Genomic DNA, 25,976 nt, shown 5'->3' with positions numbered 1-25,976 from the left:
CAAGGCAAGCATACTGAAGTAGTTACTGGCATGCAAAACTTGGAACTGAAGGGAACACAGTGGTGTGTGCCTCACTAGCTATCGTTGCATATTGTTCCTTCAAACCTTCAGATATAAGAACTGTTGATTGACCTGGTGACCATCTCATTTCCTGATGACCTACCTGTGCTTGACCTAAAAGTTAGGTGATAGAAAGCAGGAAGATGAGGAAAAAACGAACTCTGCTGTTCTCAAGTAGCCAAGAGTTGTTTCTTCTTACAAGGAATATGGTTGGAAAGAAATCTTGTGGCCTGATTCAAGTGTTGATAATATTTATAAGTCTACCAATACCTGACTGAATGGTTTATACATGCCTTTCCAGGACTTTTTCACACTGCCCTGTACAGTTTGGCATACTCCCTTGGCATCACTTACATCTTCATGAACTTACACATTTCCTGCCCTACTTTGTCCTACTAATTGTCACTAGGAGCCAACAAGTAGGGATCTGGGGAGGGAAAGGGAAGGGGGACAAGTGACACCAGTTTTATTGTAGTGAGGACCAGCAGCAGTCATTTTCATTAAGCCTTCAGGACAGAAAGGAGGCTGGGGGCTCAAGGAGGAAGAGAACCAAAATGCAAGCCTTCCTGGAGGCCCCTGAAAGTACCCGTGGAAACAGGTATCCTTTTTGCATACAGAAGTAGCAATTGCTGAGGTCAGTGGAGGTATGGGAGTTACTGCAGACGAGCACAACTGCTTCCAACCCCACTGGTAAAACTTGCGGGCACTTGGAGAAAAAGGGAGCAAGTTAAAAAAAAAAAATTCATTTCGGATCCTCAGGCAATGAAATCCTGGGGAGAGGTCCCTAAGAAATCCGGTCACTTCTGAAAACATCACTAGTGCTTGTGTCACACCCATCTAGAGCAGTTCTTGAAATGACGTGGGTAAGGGCCACCAGCCTTGTAATTATGGTCTGAAAGAGTTGCTGCTGTTTCCAGTTATTTGAAGTCACCGAGCCCTCAACAGTCATGTGGTCAACCCACACTCAGTGTTACAGGCAGAGAAGCCCTGACGTTTATTTTGAGAAATTTATTAACAAGCATCAGTTGTACGTACAAATAGTCATTTGCACTGTGTGGTATTAGAGCAGAAGAACAGTTATAAATATATTTAAAAATCACAAACTATATGGGTTAAGGCACTATATTCTGTCTCATGTTTTCAATAAATAATGCTGTTTTTTTAAAAAGGCAATTATGAGTACCTCCAATTAGGTGAATATAGGCACTCATTATTAAAGACAGTCAGTTACACTTTGCTGTGACGATTGTATATTATTCTCAAAAGAACTTTCATTAGCTAAGATTAGTATTTAAGAAAATAACACAGAATATTTAAAAAATCACAGTTTTCTCCTTCCAGTTTAAGTCTCTTCCAGAGAGACCCATGTACAAAAGGTACTGTTTCTTCATATATCCCTTAGCACAAGGAATTACACATAAAGTATAAAAAGATTGCCTCCCAGGAAGTAAAGCCATCAGAGGGGCTGGATGTCTCAGAACCAGCAATATGTCTTTGGAAAAAGTTTGCTTTTTTTTTTTTTTTAACTGCAATAAAATCAGCTGAGTTTTAAAAACTCAACCTTTCAGCATCCAAGAAGGCTGCTTTGTAAGTGCCCTCTACTTAAGGAGCTTTACTAAGCAGTTGAGGGGAATCAGACCTGGCTCCTGTATTGTACAGTATAGACCGAGTTCAGAGAGGGAGTCACGTGGCCTGGGTGCTCATTCAGTACCACCAGTACTTCCTGATCATGCCAATTTTCTGTTTTTGCTGCCATGCCCAGCAGCTCACCAAGCATGTGCTCATGCTTTGTCTTAGTTTGGTCACCTGTCAGGGGACAGGGTTGCCTTCGATGGTTTCTGTGGTCTTTTCCAGTTTTAGCAGCTCAGTAATCTGATGACACGAATGGTGTTCAGTTATAGCAGCTGCTGCTACAGTGTAAAGGCATAGCCTCTTCATAGAGGAGAAAAAGTAACTTTCCACAGTATTTCCTGGGTGGAAATCTCATCAAAGCACTCTATGCTATTTAATGACAAGACACGGTTTCACTGGAGTTATATTATTCACGGAAGTGCATTAAGACTTCTCTTATTAGTTAATAGAACTTTCATGGCAGAAGTAGGTTGCATAGATCTCTGAGAGTAAATTCACATTTTCACACATTCTCCAGTCAGATCATACTTCAGCACCTAAGAGATTGGGCAGTAGGGCTGTATACGACATGAGGAGAAATATTGGGAAGAATCTTGATGTGAGTCACACCTCATTCAGGGTGAGAAATTATTTTGTTGTATAGAAGAGGCTGCCCATCTGATTTATTCTTGTGTGTAACATTGGTAGAGGGTAGGTTGGTAAAACTTAAGCTGGAAAACGTGCTTTCCTTTTTGGCAAGTAAACTAGACACATGGTCAGAGCTTTAAGAAATCTAGGACATACCTGTTCAGATGCAGTAGACAATACAATCAATTTCATTCTAAAATGTTGGTAATATTGCCGTTAACCTGCTAAGATTTGGTCTTCAGTTTGACTTTTATATATTGAAGTTAACTCTAAATTTTAGACAATTGTTACCTCATTATAAACCACTAAAATCAGTCATTGAGAAACAATTGGATTCAAAGCATCTAATCACAAAAATAGGAAAGGGAATCAAAAAGCACTTGAGAAAGAAGCTGGAGCCGAGGGCATTTAGCTGCTCTTCTCCAGGGACCTGTAGTAATCTGTCAGGACTTTCCATGCTTTGGGGGCCATGAAGCCGTCTGGGGGGTTCTCTCCTTCCCGGGCCAGCTTCCTCATGCGGGTTCCTGAGATGAAGTCAAACTCATTGTGCCTGTCACAGGATAGGAACAGAGAACTCTGCGTAGGTAAATAACATCTTCCTTAAAGATTCCTGGAGTAGCTTGTGGGTTCTGAGAACACATTATTTTTCCTTCTGTAAAATGCTGCACCTTCTAAAATGGCAATTCGTTAATTCTTCAGTTCAGTAAAGGAACTTACAGAAGAAGGGGACATAATGCAGCTATCCATTCAATATGTACTGTGTCTACTCTGTTCACGGAAGTGTCTTGTATTGCTCTGCCTACTTCTGTGTGCTCTGAGTATGATTAGTGCCTCATAATGCTCATTAAAAGGTTTTTCTGCCCCAGCCGGCGTGGTTCAGTGGTTGAGCATCCACCTATGGACCAGGAGGTCACGGTTCGATTCCCATTCAGGGCACATGCCTGGGTTGCAGGCTCGATCCCCAGTGTGGGGCTTGCAGGAGGCGGCCGATCAATGATTCTTTCGCATCACTGATGTTTCTCTCTCCCTCTTCCTTCCTCTCTAAAATCAATAAAAAGAAAAAAAAAAGATTTTTCTGGCCCAGCAGGTATGGCTCAGTAGTTGAGATCCCTGTCCTGATCAAGGGCACATGCCTGGGTTGCAGGCTCGATCCCCTGTGGGGGGCATGCAGGGGGCAGCCAATCAGTGATTCTCATCATTGATGTTTCTATTTCTCTCTCCCTCTTCTTTCCTCTCTGAAATCAATAGAAATATATTTAAAAATATAAAATGAAATTTTAAAGAAAAAGAATTGAGGGTCAGATAAAGAGCTTCACAGATAAGAAAAAGCTAAAGGAGTTCACCACCACCAAAACAATATTACATGAAATGTTGAAAGGTATTCTTTAAGAAGATGAAAAAGAAGAAGATATAAAAAATATGAACAACCGCCCTGGCCAGTTTGGCTCAGTGGATAGAGAGCATCGGCCTAAGGATTGAAGGGTCCCGGGTTCGATTCCAGTCAAGGGCATGTGCCTTGGTTGCGGGCACGTCCCCGGTGGGGAGTGTACAGGAGGCAGCTGACTGATGTTTCTAACTCTCTATCCCTCTCCCTTCCTCTCTGTAAAAAATCAATAAAAATATATTTTAAAAAAATATGAAAAAAATGGCAAGAAATACATATCTATCAATTGAATCTAAAAATCAAAATAAATGAACAAGCAATCTAATGAACAAAATAAACTGGTGAATAACAGAATCAGAGGCATGGCAGCATGGAACACACTGACGAATCTAAGAGGTAAGTGGGGAGGGGAGGCAGGAAGAGATTAACCAAAGATCTTACCTTTGGACAAAAACAAGATGGTAAAGGCCAGGGGCAGGGCAGGAACAGGGAGGGTGGGGGGGTGGGGGGGGCGGTTGTAAAAAGGGGGGCATTTGAAATACTCTCAACAATAAAGATTAAAAACAAAAAACGAATTTTCCTTTGAAAACCTACCTTTTGGGATCATAGAAGTCCATGGCTTTTTTGGCTTTGTTGTAGGCAGCCACTCGGAACGGAATGATTTCCACAGAGGTGAGGCCAGGGGCCATGCTCAGGACCTTGCCTCCGTGAGTGGGCTCATACAGGTCTTTCTTGGTCTCGGGATGGGGCATTCCTGCAGGGTCCCGGCCCACAATGTAGAAGTTGGCCCCCGCAACCATCCGGGCCCTGCAGTGCCACTGGACCTAGGAAACATCAGGTAAGGGACACGCTGGTTATCCTCGGCCAATTCTTTACATGCCTTTGTTCTGCTTTAAAGGTAATTCAGTAATGTTGGCCCACTAATAAGTGCAAGAGAGTCAGTGATGTGTCCAAGACTCCACTCTCTCTTCTTCATCTGCTTGGTTATGTTGGGTGGGACGGGAGCTTTAAAGATAAGAATCCCCCTCTTAGAAGCTGAGGTTATATTTCCTCATCTCTTCAAAGCTAGCAGACCAGGAACACTCAGATCTCACTGCTTTACAGAACTGTGTGGATTTTACCCTCTAGTCCTTCTCTATTCAGAATAAATCACAGTTAAGGAAATTACAAGCTCCAGTGTCTCTTTTCTGACTGTCAAGAATGAGCCAATTACCTTTCATATGCATTGACTCCAGTTCAACACAGCAACGGGATTTCAAAATGAACTGTCTTCTTTAAAGCTCAGATAGAAACAGAGAGGGTGGAGAGGAGAACTAGGAGGCCTGGAACTTTGATCTGGTTGAAGAGATTTAATTTGTTAAACTCCGCGACATTCCAGAAGGTGGAGATCCTTTCAGTTCATCACACTTCCTGCAAACTTGTTCAGATCCACTACACCAGTGGTGCCGTGGGACAGAGGTCTCTGATAGGCTCGCTGTGTTGAGAGGGACATATTCTCCGTGCGCTTCTAACGTAGCTCACAGAGATTGGAGACTCAGAGTCACTGGGACTTCAGAAACTGAATATTGGGTTAGACACAACTTGCCCTATAACCCAGTTAAGTTGTACGATCTACCTCATTTACATGCCAGCTTCCATATTCTCAAAGGTGGTGTCTGACAGGTTTGATTTGATGTTTCTAGCACTTTTATATGCACTACATGGAAATATAGGTCAGTTGGATAAAGAAGAGAGATCAGAAGATTTTAGAATCTACTCATGACAAAGGAAGATCACAGAGACTCATTTGCTCTTTAAGTCAAGTTTGAGCCTGCACTTCTGAGTCCCATGGCCCAGCTCAGGGTACCACTTACCTCTGTGGGGCCAGCATACAGCATGGGAGATGGGAAGATGGCGACGATGGTTGACTTGGGATCCAGGACCCCTTCCTCGAGCACGGCTGCGTGCTGCTTCATCCGCCAGTCCAGGGGCACGTCGTCATCCTTGGTCCAGCCGCCCAGAGGGTGGAGCAGGAGGACCGGGTGCTTGTAGTCCCTCTGTAGGAGGCGGCGGCGGGTGTCCTGCATCAGCAGAGCGTGGCCATTGTGCACAGGATTGCGCAGCTGGAAGGCAAACACCGCATCTGGGCAAGACAACAGGCCAAGGTCAGAGAAATGCAGTGTGGCTTGTCTGCAGGAACAGGAAGATGCAGCTGTGTGTATTGTTCAGTGCATTCGTTAGAGCTGCTTGTTTTTGATAATCAGCTGGAGAATCCACCTGGGCCTCTAGGGATGTTCCTCCAAAGGTGCCAAGGTCAGACTCTTTACACAGGGACGGCACAGAGGCAGGAAGCCCGAGAGGGAGAGCTGATGCAGAAATGAAAGCGATTGTTGGCAGGACCTTTGCAGCAAACCAGGCTCAGGCAGGTGGCCACTGCAGTCATCCGTCCCTGCTCTGGTCTCACTTCCCCGGAGTTGGGGGGGGTGGGGGGAGATAATGAGGGACATTTCCTGGGGCCCCTGCAAGGTCTCAATCTAGCGATATAATTTCAAATCTTCTCTTTAAGGGAAACTTCAAAACTACTTGACTTAGTGATGGATACCTGAGAGTCTTACTTTTTCTTTCTGGTTATGAAATAATATATAGCCATTATGGAAAAGTTGGGAGATACAGGAAAGTCAAAAATATAATATAAAAATCACCCATAACCTTATTGTTGTTTCTCCATCTTTTTCAAAATATGTGACGTGAATATCTTCCCTCCCGTTGGTCCAATTCCACCCCAGAGGCAGCTGCCAGACTGCTGCTTCCAGACACAGAAAGAGCTTCGGGTTTTAAAAACGATCATCATATTTTATTTTGTTTTTCAGAATTGTTATATGGTTCTGCAAGTTGCTTTTTCGCTTAATAAATACACTTTGGGTGTCTTTCCGTGTCGGTGCATATTTTTAACTGCTGGATAGTGTTCCAGTGTATGGATATAGTTCAACTTTGTAAACTGTTTCTGTATCAATAGACATACCAGTAGATGTTTCCAGCTTTTTTAAACTATAAACGTGCTGTTGCTGATACCCTTAATTCGGTCATCAGAGGGTGGTAAGGGGTAGAAATGCATCCGAACCAGCCTACGTACCAGCATTCATCTCTTTACATTTCTGCTTGAGCTCCAGAGGTGTCAGGCGGTACTGGTCCAGCCCATCGTTCCACTTTATTCTCTCCAGCACCTGAAGGTCTCCACCAACCAGCCAGTCCCCACTTTCCATCACCATCTAGAAAGACAATTATTAGAATTAGTCATTAATATGGACATCTGTATACCTGAAAATTTTTCTCTTCGTGGACCAATCTTGGGTTAGCACTGACTACCTTGAACGCTTCAGCAATTCTCGCATGGTATTTATCAAACTTTTGGGTCTCTCAGTCCCTTTCCACTCTGAAAACTTATTGAGAACCCCCAAAGGGCTTCTGTTTACTCGCGTTATATCTAGCATTACTTTCCATGTTAGAAATTCAAACAGAAACAAAATAGACAGACCCAGAGGGCCATGATGACATGGGACAAGGCCAACCAAGCACAGAAGAGGCGGACCGGCTCCAGGCCAAGAGCTGGCTCTCCACACGACCATATTCCAGCAGAATCAAGGTGCCTAAATTTGAACCTGGCCTTCCAGATTGTTATCAAAGCATAGCTGTCAAGGTAGAAAGATAAAAATATTTAAATTCATTGAATATATAACTTTTAAAGATGATATGTGGGCTTCTTTTGTATTTCTACTGTGGGACCCACAAATGTGAGGTGTGAGAGTGGTGTGAGGAATGGTCAAAGTAATGAAAAAGGCAACCATGATAGTGTTGGATGAAAGGATCGAAGGTTAGCACTCCCTTCGACAGGGATGGACAGATGAGGCCCTTGGGCCTGACAACAGGCATGGCTAGGCATCACCACTTGCTTTGTGGCATCTAACCATAGTTTTTACATTGTATATCTTTTTTTAAAAAATATATATATTTTTATTGATTTTTTACAGAGAGGAAGTGAGAGGGATAGAGAGCGAAACATCGATCAGCTGCCTCCTGCACTCCCCCCACTGGGGATGTGCCCGCAACCAAGGTACATGCCCTTGACCGGAATCGAACCTGGGACTCTTCAGTCCACACGCCGACGCTCTAGCCACTGAGCCAAACTGGTCAGGGCTACATTGTATATCTTAAACTTACACAGTGTTATACGTCAATTACATCTCAATAAACTCACAAAAAAAGAAAAACATGACAACCTTTGTTGTTTCAATAAACAAGTACACTGCAATAAACCAGTGCCAACTTAGAGCCAGTGTCCATCCTCAAGCATTGAGGGGGAGTCGTTCAGGGAATGTGGGGTTAGAAGAGAACCATGATTTTCAACAATGAGTGGTTGTGACAATATCTGAAGACAATTTTAACTGTCACAACCGGGATGGGGAAGTTGTGCTATTGGCATCTAGTATGTAGAGGCCAGAGGTGCTACTCAGTATCCTGCATTGCATAGGACAGCCCCACAACAAATAATTCCCAGCCCGAATGTCAATAGTGCTGTGGCTGAGAAGCCCTAGGTAGAGAGAGGGGGGTTGTGCAAGGGATTTGGTTATGTTTTCATGGCCCCTAAACTCTGTGCTCAGGAAAATCACTTAGGAATATTTTCAAATGCCTATACCTATACATTTACTTTCTCCTCATTGCTTAAGTTAGACTATAGATAAACTTTTGAAAGGTTTAAGACCCCCAAATCCCTGGGAGTGTAGTAATTCATTTTGGACGCTAGGGGTCCACCCTATACTGATTCCATTCATAAGGGGGTGTTGAACCAATGGTCACTCCCCAGTGTGATTCAATGGTCCCCAAAACTGGCTCTGCCTAATTTTCTATAAGTCCCCACCTCTTGCCAAAGACAGGCCTGGAACCACACAGAACTAGAGATTTGCAGAGCTGCACACACACACACAGGAATGAGTAACAGGCTTTAAGAAAGGCTAGTGAAGTAGTGAAAGGGTAATTAGTCTCAGAATCCAGAGAGCAGAAATGCAAAAAGGAGGAGAGGATGACCTCAAACACTAGGATGAAGATTGCGAAAGGTCAATCGGCTCCAAGAGGGCAAGTAAAGGAAGACTTGAAAGAAACAACCTGGAGAGGAAGAGGGAATATGCAAATCAGGAGAGGAGCAGCTGAGGACAGGAAGGTGCAGAGGTCAGAATGAAAAAGGGAAAGGAGAGGAGAGAAAGAAAGTAGAAGGAAGGGGAGAAATGGAGAGTTCAGAAAAAGGGGTTCAGAGAACAGAATTGATAAGAAAAAATAACATGTGACACAAGTGGAGAATATATACTCATTTTTGTGATATCTATTGTAATGGAATTCTGGGGCTGTAAGGAACCTGTAAATCACATGGACTCAATGTCCTCATTTCCAGAGAAGGCAGTTTCACAGAGAGGAACTGGCAGAGTTCAAGTGCAAAGAGCTGTCAGCTAGGACCCATATCTAGGACTCCTCCAAACCAGGCTCTTCCCACTGCACCACTGCCCCTCATCAGTGGTCTCCATGCTGCTATTTCCTCACTGCCTTCAGAGGCATCCTCCATCCATCCTCCACCCAGTCAGCACTTCCTCTGTGCCAGGGTCTGGGCTTGCTGCTAGGGAGTTGATGGTGAATAAGATAAATCAAGATGTGGTCCCGGATCTCATGGTTTGGCAGTCTGAGTGGACTGCCAGAAGAGTAAATGGGCAACAATACTGTGGAACAGGACACGGGCAAAGGACTCTGGAGCACAAAGTGTTCTGGGAGGACAAAGAAGGGACACCCAGTCAGGCTCATGGGTCATGGGAATAAGGCCAACTTCTTAAAGGGGAAAGGAGTACGAATATGGTGAGGAGGCAGGGTGAAGGAACAAGTGTCCTAGGTTGAGGGACTAGCATATGCTAAAGTAAGAGAGAGGATGTTGAGTGGTGAGATGACTGGAGAAGATAATATGTTGAGTGGTGGTGGTAAGAGACAGTATGAAGTCATATGATCTTTATGAAGAATTCCTATATAAAGCTTGAATAGTTTGCTGTAGCCAAAAAATGGAGAAAGGATCAGAATCAGAGAGGAGTAAGGTAAGAGGGAAGAAATGAAATGTCCTGGCACAGGCTGAAACAGAAATTCAAGCAAAACAAGAGGCAGAAACATCAGGATTGGTGACTGCATGAACAAGGGAGAAGATAGAAGTAAGAATGACACCCAGGTTTGGGACATGGCCAACATTTGGATGGTGGAGCTGCCCCTGAGTGGGGGGACACAGGAAAGGGAACAGAGAGGTTGCAAATGTTGAGTGCAAGGTGCTTGCAGGAAATCTCCACAGGGAGCCATACAGGACAGAGCTCTGGATAATTATCTAATGCAGTGGTTCTCAACCTTCATGGTACATTAGAATTACAGGCAACTTTTACCCCCAACACCCAGAACTGACCCCAAGGCAACCAAAATCTGTGAGGGTGGGATCCAGTAATGGGTAATTTTTTAAGCTCCCCAGATGATTCTGTTGGTCGAATTGACCATATGGTCTTCACTGCAAAGCTAAAGGGAAGTCACACTCTGTTCTCCTGGTTTCCACGTCTATAAAAGGGGACTACTTCACAAGAGCATTGTGGGAAATAATTACCATCTAGAGAAGCTTTGAGAGCCATGGATTAAAGGCAACAGGGCTCCTCCTAGCACCATTTTTATAAGTTTCACCTGCTCCTCCTCATGATTTCATCTGAGATCATGTCACATGGTGTCGTGTTAGTGATTTGAAAGAGAGGTTGGGGATGACTTGAATGGAAGGTCAAGGTGACTTCAATGAGGAGCAATGCAATAGAGGCAGACCATTTCCTTGGTGACTGTGACCATTTTCCATGTAACTATCACTCCCAGTGCCACATGGAAATATAAGAAGACCTATGATTACTTTTAGACGAAATTACTTTTGGAAGATTTGGTGTGTTTTTTTTAAAAAACACATGATTAAGTATTACTGTGAATTTCAAGGTGCTAAAAAAATACAACGCAAAGAGTTTCTTTCCCAATAAAACCCATGTGTTGTGTGTCTGGTAAACACACCTTCAGCACTCCAAATGTAGTATTTACAGGTGAGTGTCTTTCTCTGTCTGGTTATCCACGGCCCATTTCTCACCATTAGCTAGCTCACTGGGAATGTTTACAGAGTTCCTCTAATAACCTAATGGTACAGAGTCACTGACTATAATGTCAAGGTCACAGTTTCATCACCACTCTCCCTGGCTTCTAAGAAATTCTGAGCTCCAACTGCCAGCACATGTTGCAAGATAAGATGAAAAGAAATAATTCCTTAGGTTTTGTTTGTTTGTTTGGTTGGTGTGCTGTTGTTGCTTTTTTCCTTTTAATGCTAATCGTGTGTATGTGGATGTCAGGCCCAAAGAGTAGAACAACCTGAACTGGCCTGACGACAAGCAACTATTCCTTAGGTCACTGAGTGAAGATGAGAACACAAATCTATATGATTGCTATCAGGCATAATGAAGGCCCAAAGCAGAATTCCTCAAATAGCTCTCAGTCTAGCAATTTACAGGACAGTCTGCCGGCCTCTGGGAGAGAAACTGTTTGAATGGCTTTGAGATGGATGTGCATGAAGTTTACTAGTAAAGAGGATTGCCCTGGCTCAGTGTGGCTCAGTGTCATCCCATGCACTGAGGTTGCCAGTTCAATTTCCTGTCAGGGCACATGCCCAGGTTTCAGGTTCAATCCCTGGCCAGGGTGTGTACACGAGGCAACCAATTGATGTTTCTCTCTCTCTCTCTCTCTCCTCTCTCTCTCTCTCTCTCTCTCTCTCTCTTTCTCCTTCTTTCTCTCTCTCTCTCTCTCCCCCCCTCCCTCCCTCCCTCTCCCTTTCTCTCTCTCTCCAATCAATAAAAACATATTTTTAAAAAGGTGTAAAGTCAATAAAACTATTTTAAAAACAAGATTAAAGTTGCTTATCTGCAGGGTGGAGAGTTGGGTCCAACAAATGAAAAGCTGCTTTGCAGCCAACTGACTTTGTCCATCAAAGGCTGCCACCAGCGGCCTTGAAAAAGCCCTTCCTATCTTGCGACATTTCAGGTAAAAAAATAAAAACATGTTTTCCCAACAGATTGGAACAGATTTATTTAAACATTGTGCAGGGTCTTGGTGCTGAAAAAGATCTTGGAGTTATTTTGAGTCTGGATCCCTCCTCTTATAGATGAAGAACTGAGGCCCAGAGAGAAGATGTGCTTTTAAAGTCTCCCGGGCCTCAAATTGCTCTCTGTTCTGGGACTTTCTGAAAGGTAGTTACCCCGGCTACGGAACTGGACAAGTCCCATCTTTTAAAATGTCAACCCTAATGTTTTAATATTGGATGGAGGAATGCTTTTTGTATTCAATTTCACATGTTTTTCCTTTATGGGAAATGAACCACCTCTAGCAATTCCATAATACCCTCCACTCCCACCCACCAAACCGAAGTTGTGAGGGAATCTGAGGAGGTTTAGTCTGTTTTGCCTTTGGGCGGGAGAAACTTGAAATGATCCTAATCAGATGAGTACATTTTTCAATCTAAAAAATATCCGGTGATGAAAATGTGGTATGTTCCCTCTGGAAACTCTGCCAATATCTGCACTGATTTTTGTTTACTGAAAGGATGTCCCTCACCTCCGCCCTGGCCACAGAGCATGAACTCTGAGTCTCTTCCCAGTGACTGGCTGGACCCATTCTGTAGGAAGAAATTGACCTCCCTTGTGAATGTCGGTTTGGTGCATAGCTACAGTTGCTTATGATGCTAGACTAAACTATCTCCCGGCCCAGTTGTTTCCCACTCAGCTGAGGGACCCAGACATCACAGGAGCCAAGGGCACAAGAGCTCATTTAGACCAGCCCGCCAAATGAAAGACATTTCTCTGCCCCTTTCTAAAAAGACCTCCAAGGAAAAGCCTGAAAAACCTCCCTTGGAAATGCATTCTTCCATCTAACTCCAGTTTTTCTAAGTCCTTCGGGAAGGTTTGGCAACTTACCTTGATATGGGGATGTTTTGCACATGTTGTCCCCCACACCCGGGAGCAGCGCTCCTCTTTTCTATGTTCATAGAATTCAGGGTCTTGTAAGATAGCCACCCTCCGTCCGCCGTATGTGAGGACGATCTTGCTGCACCCTTCCAGCCGCGTCTTGTCGTCCGCAGAGACAGGCAGCACGATGGGAATGCTCAGGTTGATCACGCCGTCTGCAGAGAGAGCCACGTGGTGCGTGAATATGGGACTCACAGTGTGTGCTGTCCTGTACGGATGACTCAGGTGTGCACAATGCCCCTCCCAAACGTTTCCTGCAATTGGCAGTAAGACCTAAATCCCACATGGTTGTGCTAGCTGCACCAGCTTCTCCAGAGTCTAGATGAGACGTCCTCGAGGGGCTTCTCAAAGCAGGAGGTGGGCACTTGTGAAAAGTGGGCTGAGTTTCAGATCGTGGAGGTTGTCTCCGTAATTTAAGGGACCAGGGAGGGGTGTCTCCCTTCTGGGTCCCCGTTTTAAAGCTCAGGCCTGACCTCAACGGACTAGGGAGCTGAAAGTCTTTAAAACCCTAATTAAACAAACAAAAAAAGACACACAAAAAGACCCCTCTAGTCTTCCTTGGAAATGAACCTTGTCACAACATCCGGCAAGTCTCATTATCTATTTAGACTTTAATTGCACTGCTAACACATTGAATTGAAAAAGAAAAAGAAAAAAACACACACACCAGACATTTAATATTAGTGAGCAGAACCCCCAAACAAGCAGTCCTCTTGATGTTGTTTGTTTACTGTGGCCCAGGGGCAGCATCACCCTTAGACGGTTTTGAAAAGACTCACCTGGAAACCACCAGTCTTGCTGGCTCAACCACAATGGAGAACCATCAGTCAAAAGAACAGGGAGGGGTGAGAAACAACATCCAGTTTATTTACTAAAGTCATGCCCTTTGTTTGGAGAGTGAGCGCCTCTCATCTTGATGAGTCTCTTACTTTAAAAGGTAATTAAGAAACCTGGGCAACTGGCTTCTTAGCATATGACACAGCAAAGTGAAAGATGTGGAATGTGGTGTTCAGAAAGTTTACATTTTCAGCTGCAAGAAATGTCATATGATAGCTTGACCGTTAAGGAAGAGACAGGAAAACTATATAAAAACAGATAGAAATGGTGATAGTTCATTTTATGTGTTAACTTGGCTAGGCCACAGTATCCAGATATTTGGGCAAACATTCTTCTAGATTTCAAAATCATTTCTCTAAAGGTATTTTTAGATGAGATGAACATTTTAAGTCAGTAGACTTTGAGGAAAGCAGATTACCCTCCATAATGTGGTGGGCCTCATCCAATCAGTTGAAGGCTTTAATAGAAAAAGTTAGACCTTCTAAGAAGAGGAAATTCTGCCAGCGGACTGCCTTTTTTAAAAATTGAATTTACTGGGGTGACACTGGTTAATAAAATTATATAGGTTTCAGGTATACAATCCTATAATGCAGACAGACTGCCTTTGGGCTTGAACTGTAACTCTTCCCTGGGTCTACCGCCTGCCAGCCTACCCTGCAGATTTTGGACTAGCCAAACCGCCACAACTGCCATAATTGAGTCCTTAAAACAGTGGTTCTCAACCTTGGCTGCACATTAGAATCACCTAGGAATCTTTCTAAAATCCTGATTTGTGGGCCTCATCCTCCGGAAATTCTGTTTCTTTGTCACTAATGTTGTGGCCCCATCCCATAACAAAGAAACAGAATTTCTGGAGGATGAGGCCCAGAAATCAGGATTTTAGAAAGATTCCCAGGTGATTCTAATGTGCAGCCAAGGTTGAGAACCACTGCCTTAAAATAAATCTCTGTCTCTTCCTCTCCCCGATTCCTGTCCTCCCTCCTCCCTCCCTCCCTCCTTTTTCTCTGGAAAAACCAAATTTATACAGAAACAAAAAATACAGAGTCATGGGGGGGAGGGGGGCGGGGGTTCCTTTAATCTGAGACCAACAATCCTAATGGTCTCCCAGTCCTCAGGGCACCATTACATTAGAGCTCAGCATAATAACCGCATAACTAATGATGATGGAGTCACTTCTTAAAGTTTCCTTATGTTTAACACATTCTGTTATTTTTACTGTTTATTGATTTTTGAGAGAGAGAGGAAGGGAGAGGGAGAGAGAGAGAAAAACATTGACGTTTCTCAGTTTGGGGCTTTTTAAAAGGATACTGTTTGGCACCCTGAAAACATCTGTTTTAATGAAGCCAGCTAATTAATTCAAGAGAAATCACACAACTGTTTTTCTCCATTTGTAATGGTGCTCAAACATCCTAGCGAATGTGTCAGTCTCTCTGTTGTACGTACAGGGAAGAAAATGGAGCCCTAACGAAAGAATATTAGGGAGATTTGTGGGGAGTTCCAAAGTTCAAGAGTCAGAAGGAAAGGAAAGGAAGGTAAATAAAGAAAACATTGAACTCCAGAGAAAACAAATGCAGTTACTTATGGATTTGAGGAAATGCACCATAGATGAATGAAGTCTTTTGAACCTAACTTTCAAAAGCCAACATTCAGAATGCCTCCGACAGAGTTAAAGATCTGAGATCTGAGTTCTGTTTTGAGGAGCCAAACACTCCCTCTAGCAGCTATGAAACCAAAGTCTCCAGGCATCTCACTTTACTCCTATTAAATTCTCTCCAGAAGTTACTAGAATGTAAAGAATGTCACAGAATATAGACAGCAACTGCCAGCAATAAAGAAACCCTATCATAAAATCCTGTAACCTGCTCTTCAAACCCTTGTAAACCAAAAAGAAGACACTGTGCAGAGAAAGTAATGGGTTTTGTCATTCAAATAACTCCCCTGTTTCAAAGTTCAGAGGCAATAAGAGCAGGCCAAGCCCTGTGCAGAGAACACTAAACTCAGTCATGCATTCTCCCCTTGACTACCTGTGCCATTCCCCTCTGTGCTCAATTTCCTCACTTGAAAGTAGGGATAATAAATAATATGGTTTTCCCTGGGTTGCTGGGAGGAGGCATATTATAAAGCACTGTATCAGCAGCAGAGGTTTATGGTGAAAGATAGTTAAATCCACTGCATAGTCTAATTGAGAAAACAAGAGAGAGGTTAACACTGTTATGCCCAGATTTCAAGATCCCCAAAAGCCCACCAGGGAGCCAGCCGAGTCCGATGCAAAAGCAAAAGAGTCTTTATTTGAACTAGTTCAGCTCCCTGACCGCACTCACCGACGCACGGCAAGCCAAGTGGCAGAGAGAGGGCTAGCCCGGTGGGAAGAGGACTTTTATAGGGGGGTAGAGTAAGGGGAGGAGAGGGGACTGTGGGCCCTGCCTATTGGCCAGACGCAAGTCGGTGTCTCGTTACACAGGATGTGGTCCTATCTATGGCGCGCATGTCCCTTGATTATCATTGGTTAATTTAAAGAAATCCTAGGTGTGGCTAGCAGAGGCTTGGGCTTCTTCCGGAAAGGAGCTCTTTGCTGAGCACATGGCTCTGCCCAAAAATGGAGGATTCGGGGCAAGATAGAGGGCGTAGCCCTCGCCCTTCCAAACACCTTCAAGGTTACTGATGACCTTGTCAGAAACCTTCTGTGGAATGTGGATGACTGACCCCACTGCTTATAAAGAGGAACTTGATCAAAATGAAGTAAAACAAATGCAAAGCAAAAGATGGGCAGGATGCTGGAGGAAGCCCAGTTCTGAGGTGGTTGAAATCCAAGGAATACTCTGCTTTCCTGTTGCCATCTCCTCCTTAGGTCCACGAGGTTCCTGCCCTGTGTCGCCTCTGGCCCACCTGTATCTTGGCTTTGAGTGAAAATCCAAACCGAGGAATCAGCACTCCCTGACAAGAGTGCCAAGATAAAGAGAGCTCATCTGTGGGATGTCACGGGAAGAAGTTCTACCGAGTAAAGTGCCAACTGGTCTCATACACCCGCGGCGACAACCCCGGACAGGCGCAGGCAGATTCGCGGTGGTTTCCCTATCATCCCCTCTATCTACTTTGCTAATACAAAAACGTAGCCAACAATGGAACTCTGTGCAGAAACGTCCCCCATCGTTTTACATTGATTCAGGCTTTCAGCCTCTTTCCTTCTTGTCCTGTGGGGACTGCTTTAGGCATTTTATTGTGATATATATCACTTTAGAAAAGAGTCTTGTGGTTTTGTGGCCACGAACATCACTTCATGTTCAGTGGAATGATTTTGCTTTTGCTTTAAATAATTTGCAAGCCTTTTGTTTTAACCTTGCAGGTCTTTCGTTTTAACAATCTTTTTGGTTGTTTGGGGATGTTTCTAGGGGAAAGAAACTAAACTACTTTTTGCTTACCTAGGCTTTTTAAAGAAAAAAAACAAACAAACAAAAAAAAAACAGTGATAGAAAACAATGCCAACGATAAAGGACATCTTCAGAATTTTACCTTTCCATTCTGGAACAGTGCAGAAGCTTACAGCAAGTGTGTGTTTATTCCCAGTTCTATACTTGTCAATCATCAGCTTGCCATTGAATTCGTGCATAATCACACATCACAAACAAGTGAAGTACGAGCATTCACAATCCAACCAGGTGCATCCACTTTAAATGGCATCTAGAATTGATTTATCCTTCAGCAATTACAAATGTTTTGTAAATGCTATTTCCAGATTTGTGAAACTAAATAGAGGATCAACCTTCAGTAGAAGTAACTAGCGGAAAGGATCATAAAATCTTTTAAAATCTCAGGAACAAAATGTGCAACAATTTAGAAATGAGTTTACTTTTGTCAGCCAACTACAACATTATAAACAACAGCTGCATCTGATCCAGAACTTTCCTGTTCTTTGGACTCCAGTCAACAGAAGAATGTAGCGTTATTCTATTATAACAGGTTGTATCATGAACTGTTAGCAATTCCAACTGGTTCATTGGATTTTTTTTTTTTTAGTTAGGTTCTCAACCATTTCTAATCAATATAATAAATCTACATATACTAATTTAACTACTTGGAAAGTTAAAGTGCATACCAGAAAGGACCATGCCTAGAAAAATATAAACACACTTAAGAAACATGTTTTCAGCTCTGCACCAAAGTAATCTTAAAGCAATAAGGAACAAATTCCTATTAAAACTTCACACATAGAGAGAGAACCAAGATGGCGGCATAGGTTAACGCCGGAGTTTGCTGCTTTGAACAACTACTTCAAAAGTGAAACTAAAAGACGGAGGGACATCACCCAGAACCACTGGAACGCTGGCTGAGTGGAAGTCCTACAACTAGGAGGAAAGAGAAACGCATACGGACACTCAGAGGAGGCGCAGTGCTGAAGTCAAATTCTGAGGTGCGGAGTGCGCGGAGCGGGCTGGCGGCGGAGGGCGCGGTTGGCGTTTTCAATCGGGAGGGAGTCGCAGACTCTGAGCTCCAGATACAGGCGAGTCTTTAGGGACCCAGACTCAAACGGGAGAAGCGGGACTTTCTGGCTTCGGTCAGAGCGAGTGCAGCTTTCTCTCCGAGCTTTGCAGCGGGTGCTGGGACTCAGAGAGGCAGAGCCCCTGGGGACAGGACTGAGAGCCGCCATCACTGCTCTCTCAGGCCCACCCTGTTGATCCTGTGCGACCCGCCCCGCCCAAGCCCTGCACAGAGGCATTTGCCAGATAGCCTCAGGCAAACGCCAGATTAGCACCTCCCTAGAGGACAGAAGTTCTCTCACTGCTGACACAGCTGATTCTCATAGCCACTTGGCCTGGAGGTCAAACCCTCCCTGGAATTAGCTACAACAATCAAAATTTAACTATAAAACCACGAACAAAGACCACTAGGGGGTGCATCAAGGAAGCATAACAAAATGTGGAGACAAAGAAACAGGACAAAATTGTCAATGGAAGATATAGAGTTCAGAACCACACTTTTAAGGTCTCTCAAGAACTGTTTAGAAGCCGCCGATAAACTTAATGAGATCTACAAGAAAACTAATGAGACCCTCGATGTTATATTGGGGAACCAACTAGAAATTAAGCATACACTGACTGAAATAAAGAATATTATACAGACTCCCGACAGCAGAACAGAGGAGCGCAAGAATCAAGTCAATGATTTGAAATGCGAGGAAGCAAAAAACACCCAACCGGAAAAGCAAAATGAAAAAAGAATCCAAAAATGCGAGGATAGTGTAAGGAGCCTCTGGGACAGCTTCAAGCGTACCAACATCAGAATTATAGGGGTGCCAGAAGATGAGAGAGAGCAAGATATTGAAAACCTATTTGAAGAAATAATGACAGAAAACTTCCCTCACCTGGTGAAAGAAATGGACTTACAGGTCCAAGAAGCGCGGAGAACCCCAAACAAAAGGAATCCAAAGAGGACCACACCAAGACACATCATAATTAAAATGCCAAGAGCAAAAGATAAAGAGAGAATCTTAAAAACAGCAAGAGAAAGAAACTCAGTTACCTACAAGGGAATACCCATACGACTGTCAGCTGATTTCTCAACAGAAACTTTGCAGGCCAGAAGGGAGTGGCAAGAAATATTCAAAGTGATGAACACCAAGAATCTACAACCAAGATTACTTTATCCAGCAAAGCTATCATTCAGAATTGAAGGTCAGATAAAGAGCTTCACAGATAAGGAAAAGCTAAAGGAGTTCATCACCACCAAACCAGGATTATATGAAATGCTGAAAGGTATCCTTTAAGAAGAGGAAGAGGAAGAAAAAGGTAAAGATACAAATTATGAACAACAAATATGCATCTATCAACAAGTGAATCTAAGAATCAAGTGAATAAATAATCCGATGAACAGAATGAACTGTTGATTATAATAGAATCAGGGACATAGAAAGGGAATGGACTGACTATTCTTTGGGGGGAAAGGGGTGTGGGAGATGCGGGAAGAGACTGGACAAAAATCGTGCACCTATGGATGAGGACAGTGGGTGGGGAGTGAGGGCGGAGGGTGGGGCGGGAACTGGGAGGAGGGGAGTTATGGGGGGGAAAAAAGAGGAACAAATGTAATAATCTGAACAATAAAGATTTAATTAAAAAAAAATAAATAAAACTTCACACATATAACACACAAATATACTTTGCTATTCCTATTTTAAAATATAGAGACTGTAATGTCAGCAAAAAACCTGGTGAAACCAGATTTGTACTGGATATTATTCAATACATTCAAAAGCATTATTTTAGATGATTACCTGTTCTAAAATAATCTTAACATGTCAATAGCTCTTCCAACTACAGAAAGAAGTTGTCTCTTGCAAATATGTGATGGTGTAACTATTGCATATGGTTCCACACCAGGCTTTGGGAGAAGCTACAGAAGCAAACGGCTCTAGAGCGTCCTAGAATCCTAGATGGTTAGAGCACATGAAAACATGCTCTGTGGAATAAGCACAAATGCTCGAGCCGGGTTAACCTGGGTTTGAATTGAGACTTCAAGCGAGTTGACCTTTCCAGTACCCATTTCCTCATATGCACATCTTCACAGCAGTGTTATTTGGATTAAGTGTGATGTCTTATGTCAAAAGCCAGTCAGACCACATTAAGTGCTGAATAAATGCTGACAGATAGAAGGAAAGCCCTTAAGCCCTGCCTTGGAAACTCAGAGTCCCGGAAGACTTACTTTTAAATGATCGAGTCTCACAAAGCTGCCATGATTTGACCCAACCCAGGGTTGCCAGTCAAGAACAAAAACTTGTAATGCCATTTTTAAATTTAGACTTAACAACCCCCAAACTTTATATGTCCAGTGAGAAATAAAATGAAATAATACAATGACATGAAAGTAGATCTTTGAGGACAATAGGGAGTAACTCATTATATAAATATTAGAAACACTAAAAAAATTAGACTGAGCTAATCTTTTTTTAATTTAGGGAAAAAAATGTGAATCTTTGAGAAAATTAAAACTGAAAAAATGTCAGAATAAAAGAATTATTGCCTACAGACTGTAGGCGATTAAGAATTTTGTAATTCTTTGTCTATAGAAATTATTTTTGATGGTGGTGACTCAAATTTTCATGAATTGGTTAAAATTAAATGATATCTATATGAATCGTATCTTTCCCAACCTTCTAACATGTAAATGTTAACCATTTTTTGGAGTGTGATTCTGTCTATGTAGTCCAGAAGCCATCAAGCCAGGCTCTGCCAGGAGACTGTCACGATGTGGTACAGGGCAGGTTAGAACTGGCTTCCTCAGATGCCTCCAGGGTGGCTGTCCAGGTAGAAGGGTGGCTGAGTCTGCCCCTCCCACAGGAGCAGCTCTATTTTCATATGTTGTACAGACTGCCTCAGATTTCACTGAAATACAGTTATCTGGGTTTTCAAAAAAATATTTTTATTGATTTCAGAGAGGGAGAGGGAAAGAGAAACATTGATGAGATAGAAGCACTGATAGGCTGCTTCCTACACACCATCCTACACTGGGGATCAAGCCTACAACCCGGGCACATGCCCTGACCGGGAATCAAACCGTGACCTCCTGGTTCATAGATGGACGCTCAACCACTGAGCCAGGCCAGCAGGGCTGGTTATCTGTTGTTTTGTGTGTGTGTGTGTTTGGTTTTTTTTTAATGTTTGACAACCACTCATGTGGAGGGAAGAACCTGCTGGGCCAGGTTCGGACAATGAGCTGTACTGTCTGTCCCACCTAGCTCATACCCGTCTTCATTAACACTCTATCTCCAGCAGCCAGACCAAACCTTGGCATATGAGAACACTTAATAAATATTTGTTGGATAGCTGATGAACTTTTTTGTGTGCTACTTCAAATGGACATGCCTAGAGATAAGCCTTGTTCTCTTCAAGAGTTCAAGTTCCTTTACTTGCACGCCATGGAGGTTTGTTGATGTATAAAAACATTTACTATTAGACCAGGCATTCCTTTAAACTTTCAACATCCCCGTGGGGTAGGTACTGATATTAGTATCTGTTTTACAGATGAGGAGACTGAGACCCAGAGAGTTTAAGTAATTTTCCTAGGTTCATAGCGAATCAAGGGCATATGAACCCAGACAGTTTGGCTCCATAGCTTACACTCTTATCCACTACTAGAGGCCCGGTACACAAAAATTTGTGCACTCGGGTGGGTCCTTCAGCCCGCCCTGTGCCCTCTCGCAGTCTGGGCCCCCTTAGGGGCCCCTTCCCCTGGATACTGGCACCAGTTTTCCTCCGGCGCCCGGAACCCAGGCCTTCGCTCTTCGCTGGGAGGGGCTGTCGCGGTGGGCTTCACTCTTTGCTTGCTGCTCGGGCCCCGGAGGCGGAGCTGGCACGGCAGGCTTTGCGCTTCAGCCGTGGGCAAACTACGGCCCGCGGGCCGGATCCAGCCCGTTTGAAATGAATACAACTATTGAAAAAAAAGACCGTACCCTTTTATGTAATGATGTTTACTTTGAATTTATATTAGTTCACACAAACACTCCATCCATGCTTTTGTTCCGGCCCTCCGGTCCAGTTTAAGAACCCATTGTGGCCCTCGAGTCAAAAAGTTTGCCCACCCCTGGCTTAGCTCTTTGCTCACCGCTCGGGCCCCAGGGGCGGAGCCAGCACAGCTGGCTTCACTCTTCGCTCGCCACGCCGGCCTTCACTGGCTGCTCCTGCCAGGGGCCAGTGGGCTTAGCTCCATTGCTTGGTGCCTACATATGCAAATTAGCTGCCATCTTTGTTGATGGCTAATTTGCATATCTGATTAGCCTATGGGAAGCGTAGCAAAGGTACGGTCAATTACCATTTTTGTCTATTATTAGATTAGATGATATTCCATCTCTACTTTGGTAGAAGTGGGCATCACATTATATCCTTGGTCTCTGTTTTTATTAATTGATATCCATAGGCGTTGAGGAGATTCCTGGAGGGCATGAGGCATTTTGAACCCTGATTATACCCAGGGTATGTCCAGTGGTTTCGGGTTGCAGGGGTAGATGGTGGAGCCAGCAGAGAATTCCCAAGGGGCAGAAAGGAGTCTTGCAAGAGTCCCAGAAATAGGCCCTACAGGCTGGAAGCAGGTAAGGATTATGGAAACAGCACGACACCTGGTCTTATCCCCTTACCCAATATAGCCTTGGTGGCAGCCACAGGAGAATTAAGGGAGGTATAAGATCACAAGAGTCGTCTCACTCAGTCCTCTAACACTGTGGGTCTCAAGCAACCTTCTAGAGCGACCTCAAGTGAGGTCAACACGGGGAGGGAACATTCTTTTTCCCACTTGGGTACAAGGACAGCAGTGGCTAGAGTGAATGGGAGGATCTGCACTTTTGTGGGTGCACAGACCCACATGGCAACTGGCGTATGGCCGGGGGGCCTGACTCTGGAGCACCGGCAACACCCTTTGAGAATTTCCACAAACACTGGGGGAGGCTTTGCAAAGAACCTGGATTTCTCTATGAGCAGGGAGGAGTCAAGAACTAGTGGGATTCAAGTATTAATGGAGAGTGACCTCTTTTGTCTCCCCAGACTGGGGGGCTTGGGTGAGGGGAGAGATAGGCACCTGTATTACCTGGGAAGTGAGAGCAACAGGTGCTTCACCCACCTTGTGGTAATAAGAACCAAATAAGAAAAAGAAAAGCAACGTGTTTTGCAGATTGAAGAGCACCATGAAAGGAAACTGAAATGGTGTGAGGGGGAGGGAGAGAGATTTGGCTGAAATTACCCAGACGGATTTTCTGCATTAGCTGTTCTTCATCTTTCTGGATCATAGCCTCCTTTAAGAATCCGTCAACATCTAGAAAGCCCAGGAAAAATGCCCCCTCCTCCCCTTCTTAAAACACAAACTATTTTGCCTACTCCAGGATTCTTTTTGTCCCCACACCCTGAGTTCTAGACCCCAAGTTACCCTGATTTCCATTACCATTGGCCTTGCAACCACACCCATCACCCTGGTATTTTTCTTTAAAGAGCAAATCTTAGTCAAAGGTTACGGACAATGTCTGCAATAAGGTCCTCACTTCCAAGGTGGCTCACTTTTCTTCTGGCCACAGCTCTGGTTTATATGCTCACAGTCAGCCTCTCGTTCGTGGCTGGCGGCCGAGTCCAGTGGCAGTTACTTGATGCAGCCTGCGCTCAGCATGTGTTGAAATTAAGACATGGAGGTAGCCGAAACCGGTTTGGCTCAGTGGATAGAGCGTCGGCCTGCGGACTGAAGGGTCCCAGGTTCGATTCCGGTCAAGGGCATGTACCTGGGTTGCGGGCACATCCCCAGTAGGAGATGTGCAAGAGGCAGCTAATCGATGTTTCTCTCTCATCGATGTTTCTAACTCTCTATCTCTCTCCCTTCCTCTCTGTGGAAAATCAATAAAATATATTTAAAAAAAAAAAAAAAAAAAGACATGGAGGTAAATGTCAACTTCCTGAGCTACTAGCTTCTATAGGAAAGGACCTCAGAAGAGCAGTGGGGTCAGAAAGAGCAGCAGGCCAGCTGTCAGGACATTCTGGTCTCTGGTCTTGGGCCCCTCATTACCAATGTATGAACTTCAGTAAGTACTTAACCTGAGGTCAGTCTCCTCATCTGTAAAGTAGCATGAAAATCGTTGCCTGTCTTCCAGGGCTTTCAAGAGGATCAAATGAAATAAGGCCTGAGAAAATGCTTTGCAAACAGTGAAATGTACAGATATGTATGCATTATTATTATTAAGGCAAGCTATACGTAAATCAAGTGCTTTTGGAATGTTATTGAATCTAAGAAATGAAGGTCTCAGGTTTGGGGGCATTATCAGCCACAGCTTATAATGGAACAGCTGATAAGAGAAGTGAGGGGCGAGGGCCCATGTTGACCAGAGTCTTCTTTGGCTCTGATTCTGGCTTTAATGCCCCATTCCCCAGGCGGAGGCACAAGCCCAGAACATGAACATCTTTCCCAAGAAATAACATCTGATTTGAGTTTTCTTCTTAAAGGTTTGAGCCCTGCTCAGTATTACAAATTCAGGGTGACTCTACCACCACCCCTCCCACTTAATCAGCCATTCCCCAGAGTCTTGAAACAGATAAGTACCATTTGATAAGCTCAGGCAGTTTGAGGAAGGAAATGATCATAGAAAGGTCCGGAGGTTTTCTGAATTATACTTGCTTCTGACCTTGGCCAGATCAGTCCTCTAAAAGCCACCAGCGTGTGCCCAGAAAGCTGCCTCCATGCGCCCTTGTTAGCATTTCCTGGGTGAAGCCATCCTAGTGTAGTTCATGCCTATTGACACTTTAGCACACACCAAGGAGAGCAGCTGTTGGAAGGAGGCTTGCCCGAGCACCTGGAGGATGAGTGGTACCCTGCAGGTCAACATCGTGTGCTGAGTGCATTCTGGTTGCCCAGAGCGTCCTAGCATCTGGCGGCAATGCTTCCGCCTATCTGCTGCCCTCTGAGTATCGGGGCCAACAAAGGGCGGTGGAGGTGAAATAGCCTTAACCACCCCTTGGCTTTGTGTGCAAGGAAAACCTTCAGTTCCGTGGTTTTAAACAACCAATAATCCTTTGAGGATAACCAGAAAAATCCTTAAAACAGAGCTTCTAAATAATAGAACTGGACACACCATAAGTGATCTGTTTACACAATAAGATTTACAAACCAAGGATTAGCACCTCTTGCTCCTATGAGGACTCTGAGAAAGATGTTCTCTTTGATAATAAAGAGTGGCAAGAAAGGGAGTTCAGAGGCTTGGTATTGTGTTCTGAAAAAGCTCTTGGAACCACGTGGAGATGGAAAGTTGACAAATGGGAGGAAAAGAGCAAAATCAGTGTTCGGAATGGTACAGAATCTAGAAATCTATTTAGAGAATCAACCTGTATTTATGTAATGGAGGGTAATGATGATGCAAAACTAAAGTTTCAACGAGTTAAGTGACTTTTCCAAAGCCAAGCATACGTGGCAGAAGTAGGTCATGAACAGTAGGATTTCTGAGTCCAGCGCAAGTCCCCTTTCCTAATATCTGTCCATCAGCTGTTGCATTGAATACACCAATCAAGAAGATTTGTTCCGATCTGGGGAATTTCACTGTATTGGCCAAATAACAACAATATCCAATAATAATAATAATGAAACAAAAAAACCATACCATCTAGCAGGGTGCCGAAGTGTATAACCTGCAAGTACTCCTTCTCTCGCATAAAACCATTGAGGGGCGTGGCCCAGCCTTCACTCAAAACTTGGACCCACTGAAGATCCAGCTGCAAAACAGGAAAAGCAGGTGAACATTTCCATAAGCTCTGCTGCTCAGCCATCTGGCCCCAGGGCAGCCCTTTCTTATTCAGTTGACAGGAAGATGAAGGCAGAACCTTTTATGTTTTTAGTGTTCCCAT

General features: G+C 43.9%; 1 protein-coding gene across 1 annotated transcript in view; it reads right to left on the bottom strand.

Annotated features, from left to right (window-relative positions):
- Window positions 1-1,061: 1,061 nt before the first annotated feature.
- Window positions 1,062-25,976, bottom strand: part of PAPSS2 (3'-phosphoadenosine 5'-phosphosulfate synthase 2) — a gene marked incomplete at its 5' end in the record, with an annotated part of 43,854 nt that continues 18,939 nt past the window's right edge. The window contains 6 exons of the mRNA XM_081105218.1: window positions 1,062-2,869; window positions 4,298-4,527; window positions 5,557-5,825; window positions 6,816-6,951; window positions 12,736-12,941; window positions 25,733-25,844. Coding sequence (XP_080961344.1) covers window positions 2,728-2,869; window positions 4,298-4,527; window positions 5,557-5,825; window positions 6,816-6,951; window positions 12,736-12,941; window positions 25,733-25,844 — 1,095 coding nt within the window. The 3' untranslated portion in view covers window positions 1,062-2,727. The remainder of the gene's footprint in view (window positions 2,870-4,297; window positions 4,528-5,556; window positions 5,826-6,815; window positions 6,952-12,735; window positions 12,942-25,732; window positions 25,845-25,976) is intronic.

This window comes from Myotis nattereri (genome assembly GCF_964212035.1).
Source record: "Myotis nattereri genome assembly, chromosome: 13".
NCBI classification, from domain to species: Eukaryota; Metazoa; Chordata; class Mammalia; order Chiroptera; family Vespertilionidae; genus Myotis; species Myotis nattereri.
This window is presented reverse-complemented; position numbering and strand designations above follow the sequence as displayed.